The sequence below is a fragment of the Acipenser ruthenus genome, chromosome 20 (genome assembly GCF_902713425.1).
Source record: "Acipenser ruthenus chromosome 20, fAciRut3.2 maternal haplotype, whole genome shotgun sequence".
Lineage (NCBI taxonomy): Eukaryota > Metazoa > Chordata > Actinopteri > Acipenseriformes > Acipenseridae > Acipenser > Acipenser ruthenus.
In genome coordinates, this window is record NC_081208.1 from 318,339 (window position 1) to 342,114 (window position 23,776).

At 50.4% G+C, this 23,776-nt stretch overlaps 1 protein-coding gene across 4 annotated transcripts in view; it reads right to left on the reverse strand.

Annotated features, from left to right (window-relative positions):
- The window catches only part of LOC117425632 (pleckstrin homology domain-containing family G member 5-like), a 29,853-nt gene extending 7,404 nt beyond the window's left edge, over positions 1-22,449 (reverse strand). Inside the window, exons 1-13 of one of the 4 annotated variants that reach the window (XM_058992944.1) lie at positions 21,815-22,449; positions 20,335-20,411; positions 14,254-14,398; positions 13,468-13,579; positions 13,232-13,292; positions 12,924-13,015; positions 12,169-12,305; positions 11,317-11,483; positions 2,858-3,079; positions 2,475-2,651; positions 1,694-1,789; positions 503-703; positions 58-168 (exon numbers count right to left, since the gene is read on the reverse strand). In XM_058992944.1, coding sequence (XP_058848927.1) covers positions 58-168; positions 503-703; positions 1,694-1,789; positions 2,475-2,651; positions 2,858-3,079; positions 11,317-11,483; positions 12,169-12,305; positions 12,924-13,015; positions 13,232-13,292; positions 13,468-13,579; positions 14,254-14,398; positions 20,335-20,411; positions 21,815-21,941 — 1,725 coding nt within the window. In that variant the 5' untranslated portion in view covers positions 21,942-22,449. Of the gene's footprint in view, positions 1-57; positions 169-502; positions 704-1,693; positions 1,790-2,474; positions 2,652-2,857; positions 3,080-7,755; positions 9,753-11,316; positions 11,484-12,168; positions 12,306-12,923; positions 13,016-13,231; positions 13,293-13,467; positions 13,580-14,253; positions 14,399-15,993; positions 16,418-17,401; positions 18,720-20,334; positions 20,412-21,814 lie in introns of those variants that run through there. The other 3 variants (XM_058992946.1, XM_058992945.1, XM_058992947.1) reach the window with 3 other exon arrangements.
- Positions 22,450-23,776: the final 1,327 nt, after the last annotated feature.

Sequence of the window (23,776 nt, forward strand, 5' to 3'; positions counted from 1 at the left end):
GGCAACAAACACTTCATTAAAACAGTGAGCGTGTCCCTGAGCGTCTGCTCCCCTCACCGTGACGAATGTCCTGAACAGCTCGTTGTCTCTCAGCAGACTCCTCACGTAGTCCATGCAGCCCTCCTGCTGCATGCAGTACCGGGTATAGGGCTTGAACCGTGAGCCAAACTGCACCCCGAAACAAACAGAGAGACACGAGGAGCGGGTTAGCGAGAGTGTGCCTGTGAGTGTGTGTGTGTGTGTGCGCTCTGTGTGAGTGTGTGTGTCTGTGTGTGTGTGTGTCTCAGTGTGTGTGTGTCTGTGTGTGTGTGTGTCTGTGTGTGTGTGTCTCTGTCTCCGTGTGTGTGTGTGTGTGTCTCTGTCTCCGTGTGTGTGTGTGTGTGTCTCTGTCTCCGTGTGTGTGTGTGTGTCTCAGTGTGTGTGTGTGTGTGTGTGTGTGTCTCAGTGTGTGTGTGTGTGTGTGTGTGTGTGTCTCTCTCTCTCTCTCTCTCTGTGTCCTCACCGTGTTGAAGCCGCTGTGCAGCTGGTCAGGGTTGAGCAGGCTCCGTTCCTGGCGCGCTCTCTCCAGCAGCGGTGCCATCACCTCCCTCCACAGTGTGCGGTGCAGCTGCAGGATCTCCTGGATGTTGCTGAAGAGCCGCTCGGGCTGCACCTCGAGCAGGAGCCCCGACTCCTGCAGGCTCAGCAGGGAGCACAAGAACAGCTGAGAGAGAGAGAGAGAGAGGAGAGAGGCACAGTCAACACAGACACTTCTTTGCCATTGAGTCGCTCAACAGTGCCGTTAAAAGCACTTCAATCATTTTTCTATTGATTGTTATTTATTAAAACGCAAGGGAAACAGCAGCCAAGGCAACAAATACACAGATTTATTTTTCTCTATATTTTCTGTTTTCTGCTGTTCTTATTGCTCTCTCAATTTTTCCTCCCTCTTTCTCGTTCTCGTTCTCTGTTTGCCTTCGTTCACTGTGTGAGAATCGTAGTGCGAAAATATAACCGTCAGGGACCCCGATTTTAAACCAGTCTGATCAAAAACCATTTAAACTAAAAAAACTAAAAGTAACAAACAAGCCGTTCAGAACGTCTCCTTCCCGACACACAGGGGTGCAGCGCAGACAGACAGACAGACAAACAGGGGTGCAGCGCGGACAGACAGACAGACAGACAGACAGACAGACAGACAGACAGACAGACAGACAGGCAGACAGACAGGCAGGCAGGCAGGCAGACAGACAGGCAGACAGACAGAGAGACAGAGAGACAGACAGACAGACAGAGAGACAGACAGACAGGGAGACAGACAGGCAGGCAGACAGACAGACAGGCAGGCAGGCAGACAGACAGACAGGCAGGCAGGCAGGCAGACAGACAGACAGGCAGGCAGAGAGACAGGCAGGCAGACAGACAGGCAGACAGACAGACAGACAGGCAGGCAGGCAGGCAGACAGACAGGCAGGCACACAGGCAGACCGACAGACAGGCAGGCAGAGAGACAGGCAGGCAGACAGACAGGCAGACAGACAGACAGACAGGCAGGCAGGCAGACAGACAGGGAGACAGACAGGCAGACAGGCAGGCAGACAGACAGACAGAAAGGCAAACAGACAGACAGACAGACAGACAGACAGACAGACAGACAGACAGACAGACAGACAGACAGGAAGGCAGACAGACAGGCAGACAGACAGATGCTCACGTCAGTGATGACTCGGAGCTTCTTGATGTAGAGGGCCTCAGTCTGAAGCAGCTCCCAGATCGCCTCCTGCTGGTGGGACTGTTTCATGCTCAGCGCCTGTCAGGAAGCAGAGTTTGAGTGCACAGCCCTGCCAGTCACTGCGAGCACAACTGTACCACGTAAAGATTTTAAACCTGTGGATCCATTTTATAATGATTATATGTTTTATTCAAAGCTAGGGCAGGGGAACTGTTTGAACTCCACAGCGTTCACACAAACTATTTTTAAAAAAAATGTATTAAAAAACATTGTGATCGATCCACATTGTTGAATATGGCAGCCTGAAACGCAGACCTCTGTTCACACAGCTTCAACCCCGGACCTGCTTTCAAAAGAATGGCTTCTTGTGTCAAAAGTCTTGTTTTTTATAACAAAATTAAGTTTGATATTCCAGAAACTGTTCTATAACTGTGTTTTTTTGTTGTTTTGCAGTGTATGCATGTTACACAGAGGAGCAGCAAGGCACAGGGTCTGAAGCATTTGACTTTTAAAATGAATCCGTCTGGCCTCTCCACTGCCGTCTACCCTGGATAAACCAGCCTGCCCCCTTGTTGCACAATAAATGCCCGTGTTGATGCTGCAGGGCTATATTGCCACTATGCTGTACAATATCATAGACTTGAAGACTATACTGCACAATGCTATAGAAGCCTGGACTATACTGTACAAGAGGCTCATAGTAAAACCAGGAATGGACTGCAGCGCTCTGCAGCGGAATCTCATTCCCACGCTGCTGCGGTACCTGTGGGGCGTCGATGAGCTGCTGCCAGGACTCCTCCAGGGGCAGGCCGGGCTCCTCCTCCTCCTCCTCCTCCTCCCAGGAGTCCTGATGGAAGAGCAGCTGGGCCGGCATCTTGGGCAGCCCCAGCGTGGTGTAGGTGTGCAGCTTGCTCTGCAGCAGCTCCATGCGGTCCAGCTCCTACACACAGAGAGAGGGAGAGAGGGAAGGGGAGAGAGGGAGAGGGAGTCAGAGAGGGAGAGAGCCAGAGAGGAGGGAGTCAGAGAGGGAGAGAGGGAGGGGAGAGTTAGAGAAAGAGAGGGGGGGTCCAAGAGGGTCCACTACTAAGGGGGGTGGGGGTTAGGATCAGTGTGGGGGTGCAGTGTCGGGGTGCGTGGGGGTCTCACCTTGTTGAAGGGTCCCGCTCCGGCCGCAGCTCCAAAGAAGCCGCTGAACCTGCTGGCCGCTTTGTTCTTCCTCCTCTCTGCCCCGGACCCCCCCGGGGTCCCCAGAGCCCCCAATCCCGCGCTGCTGGGCAGAGAGGCGCTATGCTGGGGCAGGGAGTCGGGGGGCGGGATGCTGGAGTCACCCAGGAACTCTGTGATGTTCTTCCTCCTGCGTGTCTGGGCCTGAGAGAGGAGGAGAGGGAGAGGAGAAAGGAGAGGGAGAGGAGAAAGGAGAAGGAGGTTAATATCCTGCAACCAGAAACAGCACCACTGGAAAACACCAGAAATCAGAGATCAAACACACCAACGATCCCAAATCATCACTGAACACCGTGCTGAGAGAGAGTGGACACCAGACATCATAGATCAAACACATCAACGATCCCAAATCAACACTGAACACCGTGCTGAGAGAGAGTGGACACCAGACATCAGAGATCAAACACATCAACGATCCCAAATCATCACTGAACACGTGCTGAGAGAGAGTGGACACCAGACATCAGAGATCAAACACATCAACGATCCCAAATCAACACTGAACACCGTGCTGAGAGAGAGTGGACACCAGACATCAGAGATCAAACACACCAACGATCCCAAATCAACACTGAACACCGTGCTGAGAGAGAGTGGACACCAGACATCAGAGATCAAACACATCAACGATCCCAAATCATCACTGAACACCGTGCTGAGAGAGAGTGGACACCAGACATCAGAGATCAAACACACCAACGATCCCAAATCAACACTGAACACCGTGCTGAGAGAGAGTGGACACCAGACATCAGAGATCAAACACACCAACGATCCCAAATCATCACTGAACACCGTGCTGAGAGAGAGTGGACACCAGACATCAGAGATCAAACACATCAACGATCCCAAATCAACACTGAACACCGTGCTGAGAGAGAGTGGACACCAGACATCAGAGATCAAACACACCAACGATCCCAAATCATCACTGAACACCGTGCTGAGAGAGAGTGGACACCAGACATCAGAGATCAAACACACCAACGATCCCAAATCATCACTGAACACCGTGCTGAGAGAGAGTGGACACCAGACATCAGAGATCAAACACATCAACGATCCCAAATCATCACTGAACACCGTGCTGAGAGAGAGTGGACACCAGACATCAGAGATCAAACACATCAACGATCCCAAATCAACACTGAACACCGTGCTGAGAGAGAGTGGACACCAGACATCAGAGATCAAACACATCAACGATCCCAAATCATCACTGAACACCGTGCTGAGAGAGAGTGGACACCAGACATCAGAGATCAAACACACCAACGATCCCAAATCAACACTGAACACCGTGCTGAGAGAGAGTGGACACCAGACATCAGAGATCAAACACACCAACGATCCCAAATCAACACTGAACACCGTGCTGAGAGAGAGTGGACACCAGACATCAGAGATCAAACACATCAACGATCCCAAATCATCACTGAACACCGTGCTGAGAGAGAGTGGACACCAGACATCAGAGATCAAACACACCAACGATCCCAAATCAACACTGAACACCGTGCTGAGAGAGAGTGGACACCAGACATCAGAGATCAAACACACCAACGATCCCAAATCAACACTGAACACCGTGCTGAGAGAGAGTGGACACCAGACATCAGAGATCAAACACATCAACGATCCCAAATCAACACTGAACACCGTGCTGAGAGAGAGTGGACACCAGACATCAGAGATCAAACACATCAACGATCCCAAATCATCACTGAACACCATGCTGAGAGAGAGTGGACACCAGACATCAGAGATCAAACACACCAACGATCCCAAATCATCACTGAACACCGTGCTGAGAGAGAGTGGACACCAGACATCAGAGATCAAACACATCAACGATCCCAAATCAACACTGAACACCGTGCTGAGAGAGAGTGGACACCAGACATCAGAGATCAAACACATCAACGATCCCAAATCATCACTGAACACCGTGCTGAGAGAGAGTGGACACCAGACAACAGAGATCAAACACACCAACGATCCCAAATCAACACTGAACACCGTGCTGAGAGAGAGTGGACACCAGACATCAGAGATCAAACACATCAACGATCCCAAATCATCACTGAACACCGTGCTGAGAGAGAGTGGACACCAGACATCAGAGATCAAACACATCAACGATCCCAAATCAACACTGAACACCGTGCTGAGAGAGAGTGGACACCAGACATCAGAGATCAAACACATCAACGATCCCAAATCATCACTGAACACCGTGCTGAGAGAGAGTGGACACCAGACATCAGAGATCAAACACATCAACGATCCCAAATCATCACTGAACACCGTGCTGAGAGAGAGTGGACACCAGACATCAGAGATCAAACACATCAACGATCCCAAATCATCACTGAACACCGTGCTGAGAGAGAGTGGACACCAGACATCAGAGATCAAACACATCAACGATCCCAAATCATCACTGAACACCGTGCTGAGAGAGAGTGGACACCAGACATCAGAGATCAAACACACCAACGATCCCAAATCATCACTGAACACCGTGCTGAGAGAGAGTGGACACCAGACATCAGAGATCAAACACACCAACGATCCCAAATCATCACTGAACACCATGCTGAGAGAGAGTGGACACCAGACATCAGAGATCAAACACATCAACGATCCCAAATCAACACTGAACACCGTGCTGAGAGAGAGTGGACACCAGACATCAGAGATCAAACACACCAACGATCCCAAATCAATCATCACTGAACACCGTGCTGAGAGAGAGTGGACACCAGACATCAGAGATCAAACACATCAACGATCCCAAATCATCACTGAACACCGTGCTGAGAGAGAGTGGACACCAGACATCAGAGATCAAACACATCAACGATCCCAAATCAACACTGAACACCGTGCTGAGAGAGAGTGGACACCAGACATCAGAGATCAAACACACCAACGATCCCAAATCAACACTGAACACCGTGCTGAGAGAGAGTGGACACCAGACATCAGAGATCAAACACACCAACGATCCCAAATCATCACTGAACACCGTGCTGAGAGAGAGTGGACACCAGACATCAGAGATCAAACACATCAACGATCCCAAATCAACACTGAACACCGTGCTGAGAGAGAGTGGACACCAGACATCAGAGATCAAACACATCAACGATCCCAAATCAACACTGAACACCGTGCTGAGAGAGAGTGGACACCAGACATCAGAGATCAAACACATCAACGATCCCAAATCAACACTGAACACCGTGCTGAGAGAGAGTGGACACCAGACATCAGAGATCAAACACATCAACAATCCCAAATCAACACTGAACACCGTGCTGAGAGAGAGTGGACACCAGACATCAGAGATCAAACACATCAACGATCCCAAATCATCACTGAACACCGTGCTGAGAGAGAGTGGACACCAGACATCAGAGATCAAACACACCAACGATCCCAAATCAACACTGAACACCGTGCTGAGAGAGAGTGGACACCAGACATCAGAGATCAAACACATCAACGATCCCAAATCATCACTGAACACCGTGCTGAGAGAGAGTGGACACCAGACATCAGAGATCAAACACATCAACGATCCCAAATCATCACTGAACACCGTGCTGAGAGAGAGTGGACACCAGACATCAGAGATCAAACACATCAACGTATCCCACAGGATCCAGAATCATCCAGCCAATAATAATATAAATAACAATAATAATAACAACAATAGAAAGACAGACAGATTCACACAGACTAACAACAACAGACACACAGTCACTCACACACAGAGACACATCACCACTCTGTACATCCCGCTGTGACTAATGTATAAAATTCCCTCCACACACACACCACCCTCGCTGACTCAACCTCCCAGCGTCTCTCCACACCTCAATAGAAAGAGAAAGCTCTGTTTAGTTGTGACTGAGTGAACCGAAGCGGCTCTATCTCGCTGAATCACAGCCTCTCTGCTTTGATAAACCCCCACAGTGCTGAACGGACTGCAGGAGAGTTCCTAACGCAGAGCTGCAGTCCTCTCTCCTCCTCTCCATTAACAATGCCCAGAGAATGCAGCACTGTGCGAGCATACAGGGTATTCAAACCATTCTGTGAAAACACACCAAACTCGGAGCAAACCACAAGAGATGTACCATTCCAGAGACCCGTCGGGCAATCCCTCAGCGTTCAGACACCACGGAGAAACAAACAGCTTATCATCACAGAGCGAGGGCAAACAAACACACGCACGCTACGTGGAGGGATTGCAGAAGAAACAGATTTTTAATTCTAATAATCCACACGCAAGTCAATAAATAACTCCTAAAGACGTCAGCTTGATCCTGCAGCAGAACTACTTTTAAAAAGCTGTCAAAACTTACATCAAAATAATAACAAAAATTATAAAATAAGTCAATGCAAGCAAAACTAAACCAAACTGAAACTCAACTCCAGATTAGCAGCTTTAAGATTATCCACTGGCCTTTTGAGCAATTGCAATTCCTACTCCAGATAGCAAGTCTGTCTGCCTGCCTGCCTGTCTGCCTGTCTCCCTGCCTGTCAGTCTGTCTGCCTGTCTCCCTGCCTGTCAGTCTGCCTGCCTGTCTGCCTGTCTCCCTGCCTGCCTGCCTGTCAGTCTGCCTGTCTCCCTGCCTGTCAGTCTGCCTGCCTATCTCCCTGCCTGCCTGTCTGTCCGTCTCCCTGCCTGTCTCCCTGCCTGCCTGTCTGTCCGTCTCCCTGCCTGTCTCCCTGCCTGCCTGTCTGTCTGCCTGGCTGTCTGCCTGCCTCCTCATTGAGACGTCCTGAGTTATTCTCGTTATGACTGATACCTCTGTCCGCTCCTGTGCCCCTCTGCTTCTCTGTGTCTGCCAGTCCTCTTTGTTTCTGTCCCTCGTCCCGCTGGCTCTGTTGTTTTTGGGCAGGGGGGCGCCGCCCCCGCTGAACCTCTGCACGCGCTCTGCCACCAGTCCGCGGGGGGGCTGCCTGTCCCGCCCCTGCCTCCTCAGGGGGAGGGGTGCAGCCTCTCCCAGGGGGCTGCAGTGTGTGAGGACGACCTGTGGTGCTCCGTGCAGCACAATCCAGGTGTCAGTTCTGAAGTTGGGCATGGCGGAGCTGGGCTGCCAGGCTGCTCTTTCAGGACTCCCTGCGCAGGGTTAGAAACTCTTACTCGCCCAGCTCCCAGTCCTGGGGTTCAGAACTACCAGCGATTACCTGTTACCCAAGCAACGAGGCCCCTGGTAAACAAACATCTCTCTCCGGAATTCACACGGAGTCACGCAATTCCAGGAAGCAGGAAGAAATAGAGAATCAATCAATCAATCATTAAATAATCCCCAAATCCTACAAATCCAGGAGCGTTGGACCGTGCCAGTGACCTCTGAGTCTCCCTGCCTCTCCCTTCCACAGCGCAGGGGCAGTCTGAGTTCTTCCCTGGGGTACACTGTCCGTGGTGCTCACTTGTCGGTGCTCAGATGTGATCGAGCGAAGCCTGTCCGAGAGAACTCCAGAAATCAGGATGAAAAGTGAAACAATCTGAAACAGGACGATGAGTTTGTTCTCGACCCCGCTCTCTCTCGTTCAGCACTCACTGATCATTCACGCTCAAGTGTTTGTTTCCAGGTGCAGTCCGTCTGACCTGCTCCGAGCCGGGGGGGGGCAATAACAAAATAACCACGGGGGCAAAGAGCGAACCCAGCGCAGAGCGTTCTTCAATAAGTCACTCATAACCTCAAACACTCAGGGAAGCTCATTTTAACAAACAAGCGACCTGAACACCCTGCACTCCGAAGTGCAGCCCTGCCCAATCACACAGCTCACTGCACAGAACACGAAGCACAGAGAGGTCTGGTGAAGCATTGGGAAGCATTGTAAAGCACAGAGAGGTCTGGTAAAGCATAGGGAAGCATTGTAAAGCACAGAGAGGTCTGGTAAAGCATAGGGAAGCATTGTAAAGCACAGAGAGGTCTGGTAAAGCATAGGGAAGCATTGTAAAGCACAGAGAGGTCTGGTAAAGCATAGGGAAGCATTGTAAAGCACAGAGAGGTGTGGTAAAGCATAGGGAAGCATTGTAAAGCACAGAGAGGCCTGGTAAAGCATAGGGAAGCATTGTAAAGCACAGAGAGGTCTGGTAAAGCATAGGGAAGCATTGTAAAGCACAGAGAGGTCTGGTAAAGCATAGGGAAGCATTGTAAAGCACAGAGAGGTCTGGTAAAGCATAGAGAAGCATTGTAAAGCACAGAGAGGTCTGGTAAAGCACACACACACACACACACACACACCCTCACGCACACACACACACACTCCTTCACACTCCACAGCAGCAGTGCTGTTGATTGTCTCCTAGCGGAAGGAAGCAGTAAAAACAGGTTTATCAGCATGGACTTCAACCGCACCAATGTAAAGTACTGTACAAGCAGATCAACCCCCCACACCAAACACCTGTCAAACAACTCAACCATCGTCTCACTGTGGGGCTGAAACAAACAGGATATGCTGTGCCTATTACAGTCATACCCCAGACCTGTCCTACAGACCTCTATACAGCTCTGCAGTGTTAAAGGTATTCAACTCTCCAGTCTCAATCTCAGCCTGTGAGTGCATGCAGAGTGCTGGGGGCTGCCTCTCTGTGCTGGATTTCACTGACATGCAAATACAGGATGCAAACTCGCTGCACCCTGCTATCCCGGGAATAACGACCCTGGACAATTCCTGGAATCACTGTCTGTTACAAAACCCGCTGATGCTGCTGTGTTTGACTGTGGGTGCTGTTCTTCACTTGGCAGTGCTTTCTCGGTCACTCAGACTCACTCCCTGCCTGCAGGTAGGCTGTGCTCCAGCTGGGAGGAGATCAGGTAGGCTGTGCTCCGGCTGGGAGGAGATCAGGTAGGCTGTGCTCCGGCTGTGAGGAGATCAGGTAGGCTGGGAAGAGATCAGGTAGGCTGGGAGGAGATCAGGTATGCTGTGCTCCGGCTGGGAGGAGATCAGGTAGGCTGGGAGGAGATCAGGTAGGCTGTGCTCCGGCTGGGAGGAGATCAGGTAGGCTGGGAGGAGATCAGGTAGGCTGGGAGGAGATCAGGTAGGCTGTGCTCCGGCTGGGAGGAGATCAGGTAGGCTGTGCTCCGGCTGGGAGGAGATCAGGTAGGCTGTGCTCCGGCTGGGAGGAGATCAGGTAGGCTGTGCACCGGCTGGGAGGAGATCAGGTAGGCTGTGCTCTGGCTGTGAGGTGATCAGGTAGGCTGGGTGGAGATCAGGTAGGCTGGGTGGAGATCAGGTAGGCTGGGAGGAGATCAGGTAGGCTGGGAGGAGATCAGGTAGGCTGGGAGGAGATCAGGTAGGCTGTGCTCCGGCTGGGAGGAGATCAGGTAGGCTGGGAGGAGATCAGGTAGGCTGTGCTCCGGCTGGAAGGAGATCAGGTAGGCTGGGAGGAGATCAGGTAGGCTGCGCTCTGGCTGGGAGGAGATCAGGTAGGCTGTGCTCCGGCTGGGAGGAGATCAGTTTCCTGGAAAGGGTGCTGCCAGTCTCAGTGAGTCACAGTGATCCAGGGCCGTGTCAGGAAACACAACAAGCCTTCGCCTGCCTTCCCAAAATCCACCAGTTATTAGGAAATATTAGCGTAGGTGTGCGAGGCTCACAGAGATTGAATCACACACACACAGTGACACAGACACCAGTTTTGCCATGGTTATACATTTACCCTGGTTTGCCATGTTTATTAATATGCTTTACCAGACCTTTCTGTGCTTTACAATGCTTCCCTATGCTTTACCAGACCTCTCTGTGCTTTACAATGCTTCCATATGCTTTACCACACCTCTCTGTGCTTTACAATGCTTCCCTATGCTTTACCAGACCTCTCTGTGCTTTACAATGCTTCCCTATGCTTTACCAGACCTCTCTGTGCTTGACAATGTTCCCCTATGCTTTACCAGACCTCTCAGTGCTTTACAATGCTTCCCTATGCTTTACCAGACCTCTCTGTGCTTGACAATGTTCCCCTATGCTTTACCAGACCTCTCTGTGCTTGACAATGTTCCCCTATGCTTTACCAGACCTCTCTGTGCTTTACAATGCTTCCCTATGCTTTACCAGACCTCTCTGTGCTTTACAATGCTTCCCTATGCTTTACCAGACCTCTCTGTGCTTTACAATGCTTCCCTGTGCTTTACCAGACCTCTCTGTGCTTTACAATGCTTCCCTATGCTTTACCAGACCTTTCAGTGCTTTACAATGCTTCCCTATGCTTTACCAGACCTCTCTGTGCTTCCCCATGCTTTCACTGTGCTTTATTACACTTGGCTGTGATATTCTTCTGTCCACCCGGGCATCTCACAGTTTGTACTGTGCTGCATCACATTGCACTGTGCTGCACTGTAACACACTGTCTCACTCACCATGACCTCGGTGCTGTCCCTCCGTCCTGGCTGTCCCGGCTCTGTCGTCTCGCTGGCGGGGGACACGATGTGGGGGGGTGGTCCGGAGGAGCCCCTCATGCTGGGCAGACTGAGCGAGTGGAATTCCTTCACAGCCTTCTCCACCTTCACCTCGTCCCCGGGCTTGGCTGAGAGACAGAGACACACAGAGTCAGGAACGTCAGAAACAATCCAGAAAGAAGAGAGAGATGGAGAGAGTGACGTTGAGGGAGAAGGGAGAGAGATAGAGAGAGATGGAGATGGGGAAGGAGGAGAGGAGCAGTATTACCGGTTCCAGTAGCCTGTGTTACCAGCAGCTGCAGCCCCCTACAGCACAGGCAGCCTGCCTCTGGATGACAATGCGGAGCTCAGACAATATAGACAAGCCTCTCCACCTGCACACTCACACACAGAGCTGCAGGAAACACAACACCTGTATGCTAATGAGCTGCTGACACAGCCAATCGGAGAGGCTGTGCTGAGGAGCGTGTGCTGCTGCAGTGCTGGGGGGGGGGGCTGTGCGATTGCCACATCTGCGGAATGCTCTCTCTCTGTCTCTCTCTCTCTCTCATTCCCTCCCCCCTCTCTCTCTCCCCCTCCCTCTCACATTCCCAGGAAACAGACTCCCGTTTCGCTCAGACACATTTCCCGCAAAACAAACGGTGGAATTTGCAATGCAATCTGGGAAGACTCTGGGAGTGTAGGAGGCAGTGATGCAGAGGGGAGAGGGGAGAGGGGAGAGGGGAGGAGCGTCACAGGGATGGGAGTAAGACACTCCCACTACAGCGTGGTGTGATCCAGTCCTGGTTTCACTATGAGGACGACGCCCCCTACCTCTGATCTTGAGGTAGTGCCCCCCGAATCTGTACGCCTCGAACCCAAGAGACAGCGGCGTGTTGGACTGGTCAAGGAACAGATCCACCTTCCCCAGCTCAATCCCCTTCCTCTCGAACACAGGGCACAGAACCTCCCTGAAAACAAGCAGAGAGGGGGTGAGAGCTGAAACACACACACACACACGCACACACACACACGCACGCACACGCACACACAGGGCACAGGACCTCCCTGAAAACAAGCAGAGAGGGGATGAGAGCTGAAACACACACACACACACACACACACACACACACACACACACACACACAGGGCACAGAACCTCCCTGAAAACAAGCAGAGAGGGGGTGAGAGCTGAAACACACACACACACACACACACACACACACACACACACACTCACACACACACACACACACACACAGGGCACAGAACCTCCCTGAAAACAAGCAGAGAGGGGATGAGAGCTGAAACACACACACACACACGCACACACACACACGCACACGCACACACACACACACACACACACACACACACACACACACACAGGGCACAGGACCTCCCTGAAAACAAGCAGCGAGGGGGTGAGAGCTGAAACACACACACACACACGCACACACACACACGCACACGCACACACACACGCACACACACACACAGGGCACAGGACCTCCCTGAAAACAAGCAGCGAGGGGGTGAGAGCTGAAACACACTCACACTGCAGAGTGCACACTCGCACTCTCACTCACCTGAGTGTCTTCTTCTTCATGGCAGGGACGATCTCAGACTCGATGTCCACATTCAGGTCGAACTTCAGAGTGAAGCACTCCTTCCTGGGATCCTGCAGGGGGCGACAGAGCAGCGTCAGAGTCAGGCAACCCACTGCATACCCTCCCCCCCCCCCCCTCGCCACACACACACCCCTACACACACACGCACACACCCACACCCCTACACCCCCCCCCCCGCCACACACACACACACACACAGACACACACACCCCTACACCCCCCCCCGCCACACAGACACACACACACACACACACACTGTAACTCACATCAGTGTGTCTCCGTCGTGGTTTTTTTTTGTTCAGCTTCAAAGCTGCGCTTTTGCGATCCCTGCAGAGGAGGCAAAACAAATCAGTTACTAAATTAAAAATAAATATAAAAATAAAATTAAACAACGCTTTTAATCCCACTGCGGAGCCGCTCAGAGAAAGAAAGAAAGAACGAAAGAATGAAGAGGTTTTGAGAGCAACGCCTCCAGCACTGTCAATCTGTAGCTGCCTCTCACCCCTTGCCAGTGTCGCCTCCCCCCTCCCCCTCCTCCTCCTCCTCCAGGTCAGGGGGGGGGCTGGTGCGGGTGGGGCAGGACCGCGTCGACACGTTTCGCTCCAGGATCGAACCTGCAACCAGAAGGAAGACACAGTCACAAACACAGCAAGAGAAACACAGGAGGGAACGGAGCCAGGAGATCAGCTGTGCTTGATTCAGTACCAGCCTGCTGACTCGAGCACTACTGAGCTGCACTGTTTCCTATTGAGCTGCACTGTTTCCTATTGAGCTGCACTGTTTCCTACTGAGCTGCACTGTTTCCTATTGAGCTGCACTGTTTCCTATTCAGCTGCACTGTTTCCTATTGAGCTGCACTGTTTCCTATTGAGCTGCACTGTTTCCTACTCAGCTGCACTGTTTCCTATTGAGCTGCACTGTTTCCTATTGAGCTGCACTGTTTCCTATTGAGCTGCACTGTTTCCTATTGAGCTGCACTGTTTCCTATTGAGCTGCACTGTTTCCTATGGCAGAGTCGATTTAATAACCAGCCTGCTAACATGGGGACTGTGTGATTTAGTTGAAATAGCTGTGCAGTGAGAAGCAGTAACGAGGAGACAGGGGCACTGCCTTTCATGGAACAGTGCAACACACACACCCAGCTGCAGACTCAGGAATCATGTATTATATATTCACTCTCTCTCTCCTGTCCACGCCTCTCTTTCCCCTCTGTATCTCCCCTCTCTCTCTCTCTCTCCTGTCCACGCCTCTCTTTCCCCTCTGTATCTCCCCTCTCTCTCTCTCTCACCTTGTGGCTGCAGGTGGAAGCAGGGGTGTCTGTCGTAGTGCATGCTGTCTCCAGGTTGCTCGCGGTGACAGCGGGAGTCACATGACTCACACAGGTTCAGGGGGGTGTGGCTGTTCAGCGCCTGGCAGTCCGGGTGGTGACACACCTGCGGGGGAGACAGGGTCAGAGGTCAGGGGTCAGCTCCCAAGTACTCCACGGTGTTCAGGTTTGTTTATGCTTTGAAGGGAATTCCGTTAAGGACAAGCGAGAGAGCAGAAATATACACACTGAAAGCACACCGACACACTGACCCCAAACACAGAGCTCAAGACAGAAATACACACACTGAAAGCACGCCGACACACGCTCCTCTCTCCTCTCCTCTCCTCTCCTCTCCTTGTGTTTTTGCTGTTCGCTCTCCAGTGTGGAGCGGAGCGGCTTCCTGCGTCTGTGAAGTGAAACAATGCCTGAGCGAGCGGACCGGCTTCCTGCTATTGTCCCCTCTGCCCTCTCTGTCCTCTGTCCTCTCCGGTCCCCTGCTCCCCTCTCCCCAATGACAAACGTTTCCACTAGAAGTCTTTCTCAGTGTCTTCAGTGCAAATTCAATGGCAAACGTTTCCACTAGAAGTCTTTCTCAGTGTCTTCAGTGTAAATTCAATGACAAACGTTTCCACTAGAAGTCTCTCAGTGTCTTCAGTGTAAATTCAATGGCAAACGTTTCCACTAGAAGTCTTTCTCAGTGTCTTCAGTGTAAATTCAATGGCAAACGTTTCCACTAGAAGTCTTTCTCAGTGTCTTCAGTGTAAATTCAATGGCAAACGTTTCCACTAGAAGTCTCTCAGTGTCTTCAGTGTAAATTCAATGGCAAACGTTTCCACTAGAAGTCTTTCTCAGTGTCTTCAGTGTAAATTCAATGGCAAACGTTTCCACTAGAAGTCTTTCTCAGTGTCTTCAGTGTAAATTCAATGGCAAACGTTTCCACTAGAAGTCTTTCTCAGTGTCTTCAGTGTAAATTCAATGGCAAACGTTTCCACTAGAAGTCTTTCTCAGTGTCTTCAGTGTAAATTCAATGGCAAACGTTTCCACTAGAAGTCTTTCTCAGTGTCTTCAGTGTAAATTCAATGGCAAACGTTTCCACTAGAAGTCTTTCTCAGTGTCTTCAGTGTAAATTCAATGGCAAACGTTTCCACTAGAAGTCTTTCTCAGTGTCTTCAGTGTAAATTCAATGGCAAACGTTTCCACTAGAAGTCTTTCTCAGTGTCTTCAGTGTAAATTCAATGGCAAACGTTTCCACTAGAAGTCTTTCTCAGTGTCTTCAGTGTAAATTCAATGGCAAGCGTTTCCACTAGAAGTCTTTCTCAGTGTCTTCAGTGTAAATTCAATGACAAACGTGATACACAGTGAAGATGATGCAGTGATACACAGTGAAGATGATGCAGTGATACAGTGAAGATGATGCAGTGACACACAGTGAAGATGATGCAGTGACACACAGTGAAGATGATGCAGTGACACACACAGTGAAGATGATGCAGTGATACAGTGAAGATGATGCAGTGACACACACAGTGACTGAAGGAGGTGATGCAGAGGTTTAGAAAAGGCATAGCACAGAGTCAAACGCATTAGTGATACGATCTCACACCCAGGAGATCTTTTCTGTCGAATCTTTTGATCAAACAAAGATCAGCGCAGTGACTAGATTAGTCTGAAAAGATTACAAAAAAATATATATATATATTTTTTTTTTCTTGGACTCACCGGAACGTCGGGGCGTTGTGAACCCAGCTTGAAGAGATGAGAATCTGTTGTTTTAAATAATGCACAAGAAGGACTCGCGCACTCACACACTCACACACACACACTCCTTCCAAACTAAACCCCCCCTCCAGCTCCCGGCAGCTGAATTCTCAGGATCCGATCCTCTGGGGTACGGAGTGGGAGAGAGAGAGAGCTAGAGAGCTTGGAGAAAAACACCTTCCCTTCCTCTCACGAGAATCAGCCCTGAGTGCCAAAAACTTCCTCAAGCCAGGACAGGCAGGCAGGCAGGCAGGCAGGCAGGTCTCAGTCTGCTGCAGTTGTGTTGTAATGATTCGTCTGTATCACTCACACTATACACAACGTGATCAACTGAGCAATCACTCACTCACTGACTCACTGCAGCACAGCCAGCTCTCTCTCTACCTCTCTCTCTCTCTCCCTCCCTCCCTCCCTCTCTCTCTCTCTCTCTCCACAAACCACTAGCAGGCTGCTGGCTGGTTTGCAGTATAGCTGAGCTGTCTGTCTGCTCTTTCCTCCTGGTTTTCCCAGTCCCCTCTCAGCTCTAACCACTAGAGCCACACTGCCTCCCTCCCTCCCAGTCCCTCCTCAGCTCTCACCACAGAAAGTGAGACAGAGAGGCAGCGAGACAGAGAGGCCCAGCATCCAATTCAACTGGCAGATTCTATTTTAAAAAGGTGGTGAAGTGAAAGGACTGTGATCACAGAATCCGAGACTACACTGCCCCCCCCCTTGCGCTGTCGCGGGGGGACCCGTTAACCCCTCGTAACCCGGGATTACTGTTTCAAACAGATGCCTCCTGACGTGAGCGCGTTTTGGATTAGTCTTTTTTTGGACTCAGAACAGAAGCAGGATTTCCTGGGAAAGAAGCTTTCATTGAAAAAGGCCTGAGAGGCGGCTGCTTAAAACAGAGACACTTAAACAGAGAGGAACACGCAAATACACGCACACACACACACACACACAGACACACACACACACACACACACACACACACAGACACACACACACACACTGAGACACACACACACACACACACAGACACACACACACACTGAGACACACACACACACACAGAGACACACACACACAAATACACACACACAGAGAAGCACGCACAGACAAATACACACACACACACACACACTGAGCCACACGCATACACTAATGCACACACACAGCCGCACACACACACACTGAGACACACACACACATTGAGATGCACACACACACACACACTGAGATGCACACACACACTGAGCCGCACACACACACATTGAGATGCACACACACACACACACTGAGATGCACACACACACTGAGCCGCACACACACACATTGAGATGCACACACACACACACTGAGCTGCACACACACAGTAGCAATGTACCGGTGAGTTGAATTGCTCTCCTCCCCTCTGCTGGTATCTCGTCACACGTCCTCCTGCTTCCTAATCATCCCACAGCTCGTTCCTGTGAGGGGGCAGGGAGTGCAGGAACCAGCCATCTCTTCCAGCTTCATCTCAGTAATAACACGTGCTCAATAATAACACATGCTTCAGTTTCAATAGCACTGATGAAGGCACTGGAGCCCAGACACTGGTCTGCTTGACTCAGTTCAGTTTCAGTAGCTCTGATGAAGGCTCTGGAGCCCAAACGCTGGTCTGCTTGACTCAGTTCAGTTTCAGTAGCTCTGATGAAGGCTCTGGAGCCCAAACGCTGGTCTGCTTGACTCAGTTCAGTTTCAGTAGCTCTGATGAAGGCTCTGGAGCCCAAACGCTGGTCTGCTTGACTCAGTTCAGTTTCAGTAGCTCTGATGAAGGCTCTGGAGCCCAAACGCTGGTCTGCTTGACTCAGTTCAGTTTCAGTAACTCTGATGAAGGCACTAGAGCTCAAACGCTGGTCTGTTTGACTCAGCTCAGCTTCAGTAACTCTGATGAAGGCACTAGAGCCCAAACGCTGGTCTGCTTGACTCAGTTCAGTTTCAGTAGCTCTGATGAAGGCTCTGGAGCCCAAACGCTGGTCTGCTTGACTCGGTCTCTTCTAGCTTCATCTTAATAATAACTCTTATGAAGGCACTAGAGCCCAAACGCTGGTCTGCGTGACTCAGTTCAGCTTCAGTAACTCTTCACTGCTGCAAGTTGCCTCTCGTCTGGGACACACCTCGAGATGGGAGCCCTGCAGCTGAGCCAGGTTTCCATGGAGGGATTAATGAGAAGTCATGTCTGATCAGATCATCTGTGCAGCGCAGTGTAGCACTCTGACAGTGCGGGAGAGAAGAGGAGAGAAAGAGCGACACTTGAGAGGAGAGGAGAGAAGCAAACACAGAAAGAAGGAAAGAAGGAAAGAAAGCAAGCCAGAGGGCTGCGAGTGAGGTCATGTGTCTGTTATGATGGCTGCTTTGTTTTTGTGGTTGATGACGGATCTCCAGTGACACCTCACTCTGACTCTGCCCCACCCAGTGTCTCCGAGCAGGGAGACGGGCTGAGAGCTGCCCAGTCCTGCCTGGGCTTCACCGCACTCCTCCGCTCCTCCACTCCCACTGTTTGTGTTCTCTCTCTCTCGTAGACACACGCACACACTGACACACGCACACTGATACACACACACACGCACAGGCACACACACCACACTGACACACACTGACATACACACACACACGCACACACTGACTCACTCACACACACAAACAGGCACACACTGACACACACACACACACACACACACACACACACACACACACACACACACACACACCACACTGACACACACACACACACTCGCACACACACACTGTTTGAAGCGGTGAACGTCCTGTTCGACTCGAGTAGACTGTATTACTCTTTTATACAATGGGCTCCAATGCCTTTACTGCTACCATTTCCGCCTCCACCTCCAGATCCCTCTCCTCCCGGAGCTCTGCTGCCCCCTGCTGGCTGCTCTGTGCATTGTTTGTGTTTCACAAAAAATGTAAAAGAAACAAACACTGACATTCCAGAGCAGAGCAGACCACATGCCCCCCCCCTCACCCTCAATTTAATCTCTTTATATAATCGGATTTAAAACCATTCAACTCTGCAGACAGAGCCAACACAGCCAGACTCACATCATCCCAGCGTGCAGAATACAATACAATCTACACACAACACAGCCAGACTCGCATCATCCCAGCGTGCAGAATACAATCCAATCTACACACAACACAGCCAGACTCGCATCATCCCAGCGTGCAGAATACAATACAATCTACACACAACACAGCCAGACTCGCATCATCCCAGCGTGCAGAATACAATACAATCTACACACAACACAGCCAGACTCACATCATCCCAGCGTGCAGAATACAATACAATCTACACACAACACAGCCAGACTCGCATCATCCCAGCGTGCAGAATACAATACAATCTACACACAACACAGGCAGACTCGCATCATCCCAGCGTGCAGAATACAATACAATCTACACACAACACAGCCAGACTCGCATCATCCCAGCGTGCAGAATACAATACAATCTACACACAACACAGCCAGACTCACATCATCCCAGCGTGCAGAATACAATACAATCTACACACAACACAGCCAGACTCACATCATCCCAGCGTGCAGAATACAATACAATCTACACACAACACAGCCAGACTCGCATCATCCCAGCGTGCAGAATACAATCTACACAATCTGTCCTGGAGAGTGAAGATTGGAGAGAGAGACAGAGACAGAGAGAGGGGAGAGACAGAGAGAGAGAGAGAGAGAGAGAGAGAGACAGAGAGACAGACAGAGAGCCAGAGGAGGGGGAACGGTAGTAAAATCAGGCAGACAGCTCTGCTGCAGTTCCAGACACTCAGCTTTCTCGTTTTAGAAATTATGACCAATAAAAAAGCACAATTTATAGCCAGTCTGGTCCCCCCCCCCGCCCCCCCCGCCCCCCCTCTACTCCGGCCTCAGAGAAATTCCTGAACACTAAACGCATGGAATCTCAGTACTGCCCTGATCGTTCCACGGCGCTCCACTCCGCATTCCTTTCACTAATTCAGTCATTATTACCGGCTCAGTTCTGACCTGACCTGATTAGTTTATCTTCCTGAGATCCAAGAAGAACAGACAGACACAGACAGACAGACAGACACACAGACAGACAGACAGACACACAGACAGAAAGGCAGGCAGACAGACACGCAGACAGACAGACAGACAGGCAGGCACACAGACAGACAGACAGGCACGTGAATCCCCCAGTTTGACCCTCCCAGTTTGCCCCCGTTGCATCGATTCCTGCTGGCGCTCAGAGCTCCGAGGAGTGATGCTCTCTTACCCTGACTGCCCTCCGGCCCTCCACACAGTCCGGGTGCTGACAGGCCAGAATCCCCTCATCAGGAGAGCTCCGCTCATCTGGAACACAAAGGGGTTAATCCATCAGGCAAGGAGCGAGGGAGGAGCGAGGGAGAGAGAGAGAGAGAGGATGTGAGAGGGAGAGGGAGGAGAGAGAGGGAGAGAGAGGGGGGAGAGACAGAGAGGAGAGGAGAGAGAGGAGACAGAGAGGAGAGAGGGAGACAGAGGGAGAGAGAGAGAGGAGAGAAAGAGGGGGGAGAGACAGAGAGAGGAGAGAGAGAGGAGACAGAGAGGAGAGGAGAGAGAGGAGACAGAGAGAGAGGAGAGAGAGGAGAGGAGAGAGAGGAGACAGAGAGGAGAGAGGGAGACAGAGGGAGAGAGAGAGAGAGAGGTAGAGTGGGAGAGACAGTAAACTTGTCACTGAATTCACTGAGTTTCATTTAGGAGAGTGTGGCAGGGCAGAAGCCTTGCTGTGCGTGTGGGGGTGCAAGCCTGACAGGGACGGGGTTAACTCTGTCCCTGGCAGCAGTGACGGGTGTGTCCCCACTCCCCAGTCAGGTAATCCATGCCAGTCGAGTGGCTGCATGTATATAAGGAGGGAGAAATGCTTTGTCTGGGAGAGGAGTGTTTGTATCTGTAGTGAAGGTTAATGCCCAGCCTAGAACTGATCCGTGCTCTTGTGTGAACAATTTATTAACAAAACAAACACAAACACAGGAACAAAATAAAAAGAGGCACGACGGACGAAATAAAACGTTCAAACAAAAGAGCAAATCACACCTGAGAGTGCTGGCAGGGAAAGAGTTAACGCTGTCCCTGCCAGCCTTGCGTTCCCCACACACACACACACACACACACACACACACACACACACACACACACACACACACTGTTTACAGTGCCAGAGCTGTTTATCAGAACGCTTCCACGCCAAACCGCATCCTCTCCCTCCCTCTCTCTCCGCTCTCCACAGTCTTATTTCAACTCCTTCCCCGTATACTGTACACAGGGCAAGGGCCACACTGCACAATGCTATAGGGGCCCAGGCTATACTGTACTGCAGGGTGAATCACACTGTGCTGTTACTGTACTGTAATGGACAATAGGCTTCTGTGCATGACAGAGGCATTGCTGCATTCGAAATACCACCCACTGCCTAGAGGGGGAGGAGAGCCAGGCTCATTCTGAAGAATAATTATAATCATACTAATATAAAAACATCATAGCAAACACAGTGGAGCTGTGTCTGAATGGGGAGGGAGAGAGGGGGAGAGACAGTGACTGGCCTCAGTGCTGCCTCAGCTGATCCGTACCCCTCGCACTCTCTCTCGGCTGATCCGTACCCCTCGCACTCTCTCTCGGCTGATCCGTACCCCTCGCACTCTCTCTCGGCTGATCCGTACCCCTCGCACTCTCTCTCGGCTGATCTGTACCCCTCACACTCTCTCTCAGCTGATCCGTACCGCTCAGGTCCTCACTGATGTGCAGACTGGAGTCCCAGGAGTACCTCTCAAGAGGGGTGTACCCCCCCAACTCCCCCAGCTCCGTCTCCAGCTCATACGCTCCTCGCTTCTTCCAGTACAGGAACATGCTCAGGGGTCAGGGGTCACCCCCAGGAAATAAATAAATAAATAACTCCTTCTAAGAGAACATTGCTTTCTCTTCCTTCCTTCCTTCTGTTCTTTTCTCTTCCTTCAATTCTTCTTTTCTCTTCCACCTTCCTTCCCTTCCTCTTTCGTTTCTATCTTTTCTCGTTCTTCTTTTCGTTATTCCTCCTCCATCATGCTGTCCCGCTCCTCCTAACGCACGTTATTAACTCCATTCGTAAAAATAATAAATGCAGATATTTTTAAACGCATTCAAAAATAAAGGTTCTGGTTCTGGTCCTGGTTCCGGTTCTTCTCAACAGACACATGAAGTCCTGCTCAGACCCCTCGATGGCTTACTGTCTCTTCTTGCTTAGAAAACTAAACTAAACACAAACAAACCCCACTTCAAACTCTCCTGTGATCAAACGTTGTCCTTCTCCCTGAAACCCAGATCTGCGGCTCACTTGCCCTGGGTTTGAAAGACTGGCAGCAGCCCCTGAAATAGAGAGGGGGGGGGCGTCTCCGTCAGTGTGGACAAGCACTGTATTCATGCCGTGGAGAGGTGCATGCTGGGACGGCACAGGGACTGGCCAATGGGGTGAGAGTGGCCGGTACAAAGCCTCCTTTGCAATCCACTCCTACAGGAAAATAATCGCCCTGAACTGCGCTTGTTGCTGAAACACATGGGGGCAGATCAAGCTGGTAGTAAAACCCGGAATGGGAGACACTGCTGTGCAATAGGAGTGCTATTCCCATCCCTGTAACAATAATAATAATAATAATAATAATAATAATAATGATAATTTAATTCCACGATCCTGAGAAATATCCCTGTACTATCCCTGTAAGCACATCACGAAGGCATTCTGGATTCAAATCATGACCCTGAAGCCAGGTAACTATAAAACACAGCCGTTACCTGACTGTGTGTCACAATGCAACCCTTACAGAGGTTTCACACAGTAACAGCACAGCAGTGTGATACAGCACAGTGTGATACAGCACAGCGTGATACAGCATAAGAACATAAGAAAGTTTACAAACGAGAGGAGGCCCCATTCAGCCCATCTTGCTCGTTTGGTTGTTAGTAGCTGATTGATCCCAGAATCTCATCAAGCAGCTTCTTGAAGGATCCCAGGGTGTCGGCTTCAACAACATTACTGGGGAGTTGGTTCCAGACCCTCACAATTCTCTGTGTAAAAAAGTGCCTCCTATTTTCTGTTCTGAATGCCCCTTTATCTAATCTCCATTTGTGACCCTTGGTCCTTGTTTCTTTTTTCAGGTCAAAGAAGTCCCCTGGGTTGACATTGTCTATACCTTTTAGGATTTTGAATGCTTGAATCAGATCACCGCGTAGTCTTTGTTCAAGACTGACTAGATTCAATTCTTTTAGCCTGTCTGCATACGACATGACTTTTAAACCCGGGATAATTCTGGTTGCTCTTCTTTGTACTCTTTCTAGAGCAGCAATATCCTTTTTGTAACGAGGTGACCAGAACTGAACACAATATTCTAGGTGAGGTCTTACTAATGCATTGTAAAGTTTTAACATTACTTCCCTTGATTTAAATTCAACACTTCTCACAATATATCCGAGCATCTTGCTGGCCTTTTTTATAGCTCCCCCACATTGTCTAGATGAAGACATTTCTGAGTCAACATAAACTCCTAGGTCTTTTTCATAGTTCCCTTCTTCAATTTCACTATCTCCCATATGATATTTATAATGCACATTTTTATTGCCTGTATGCAATACTTTACACTTTTCTCTATTAAATGTAATTTGCCATGTGTCTGCCCAGTTCTGAATGCTGTCTAGATCATTTTGAATGACCT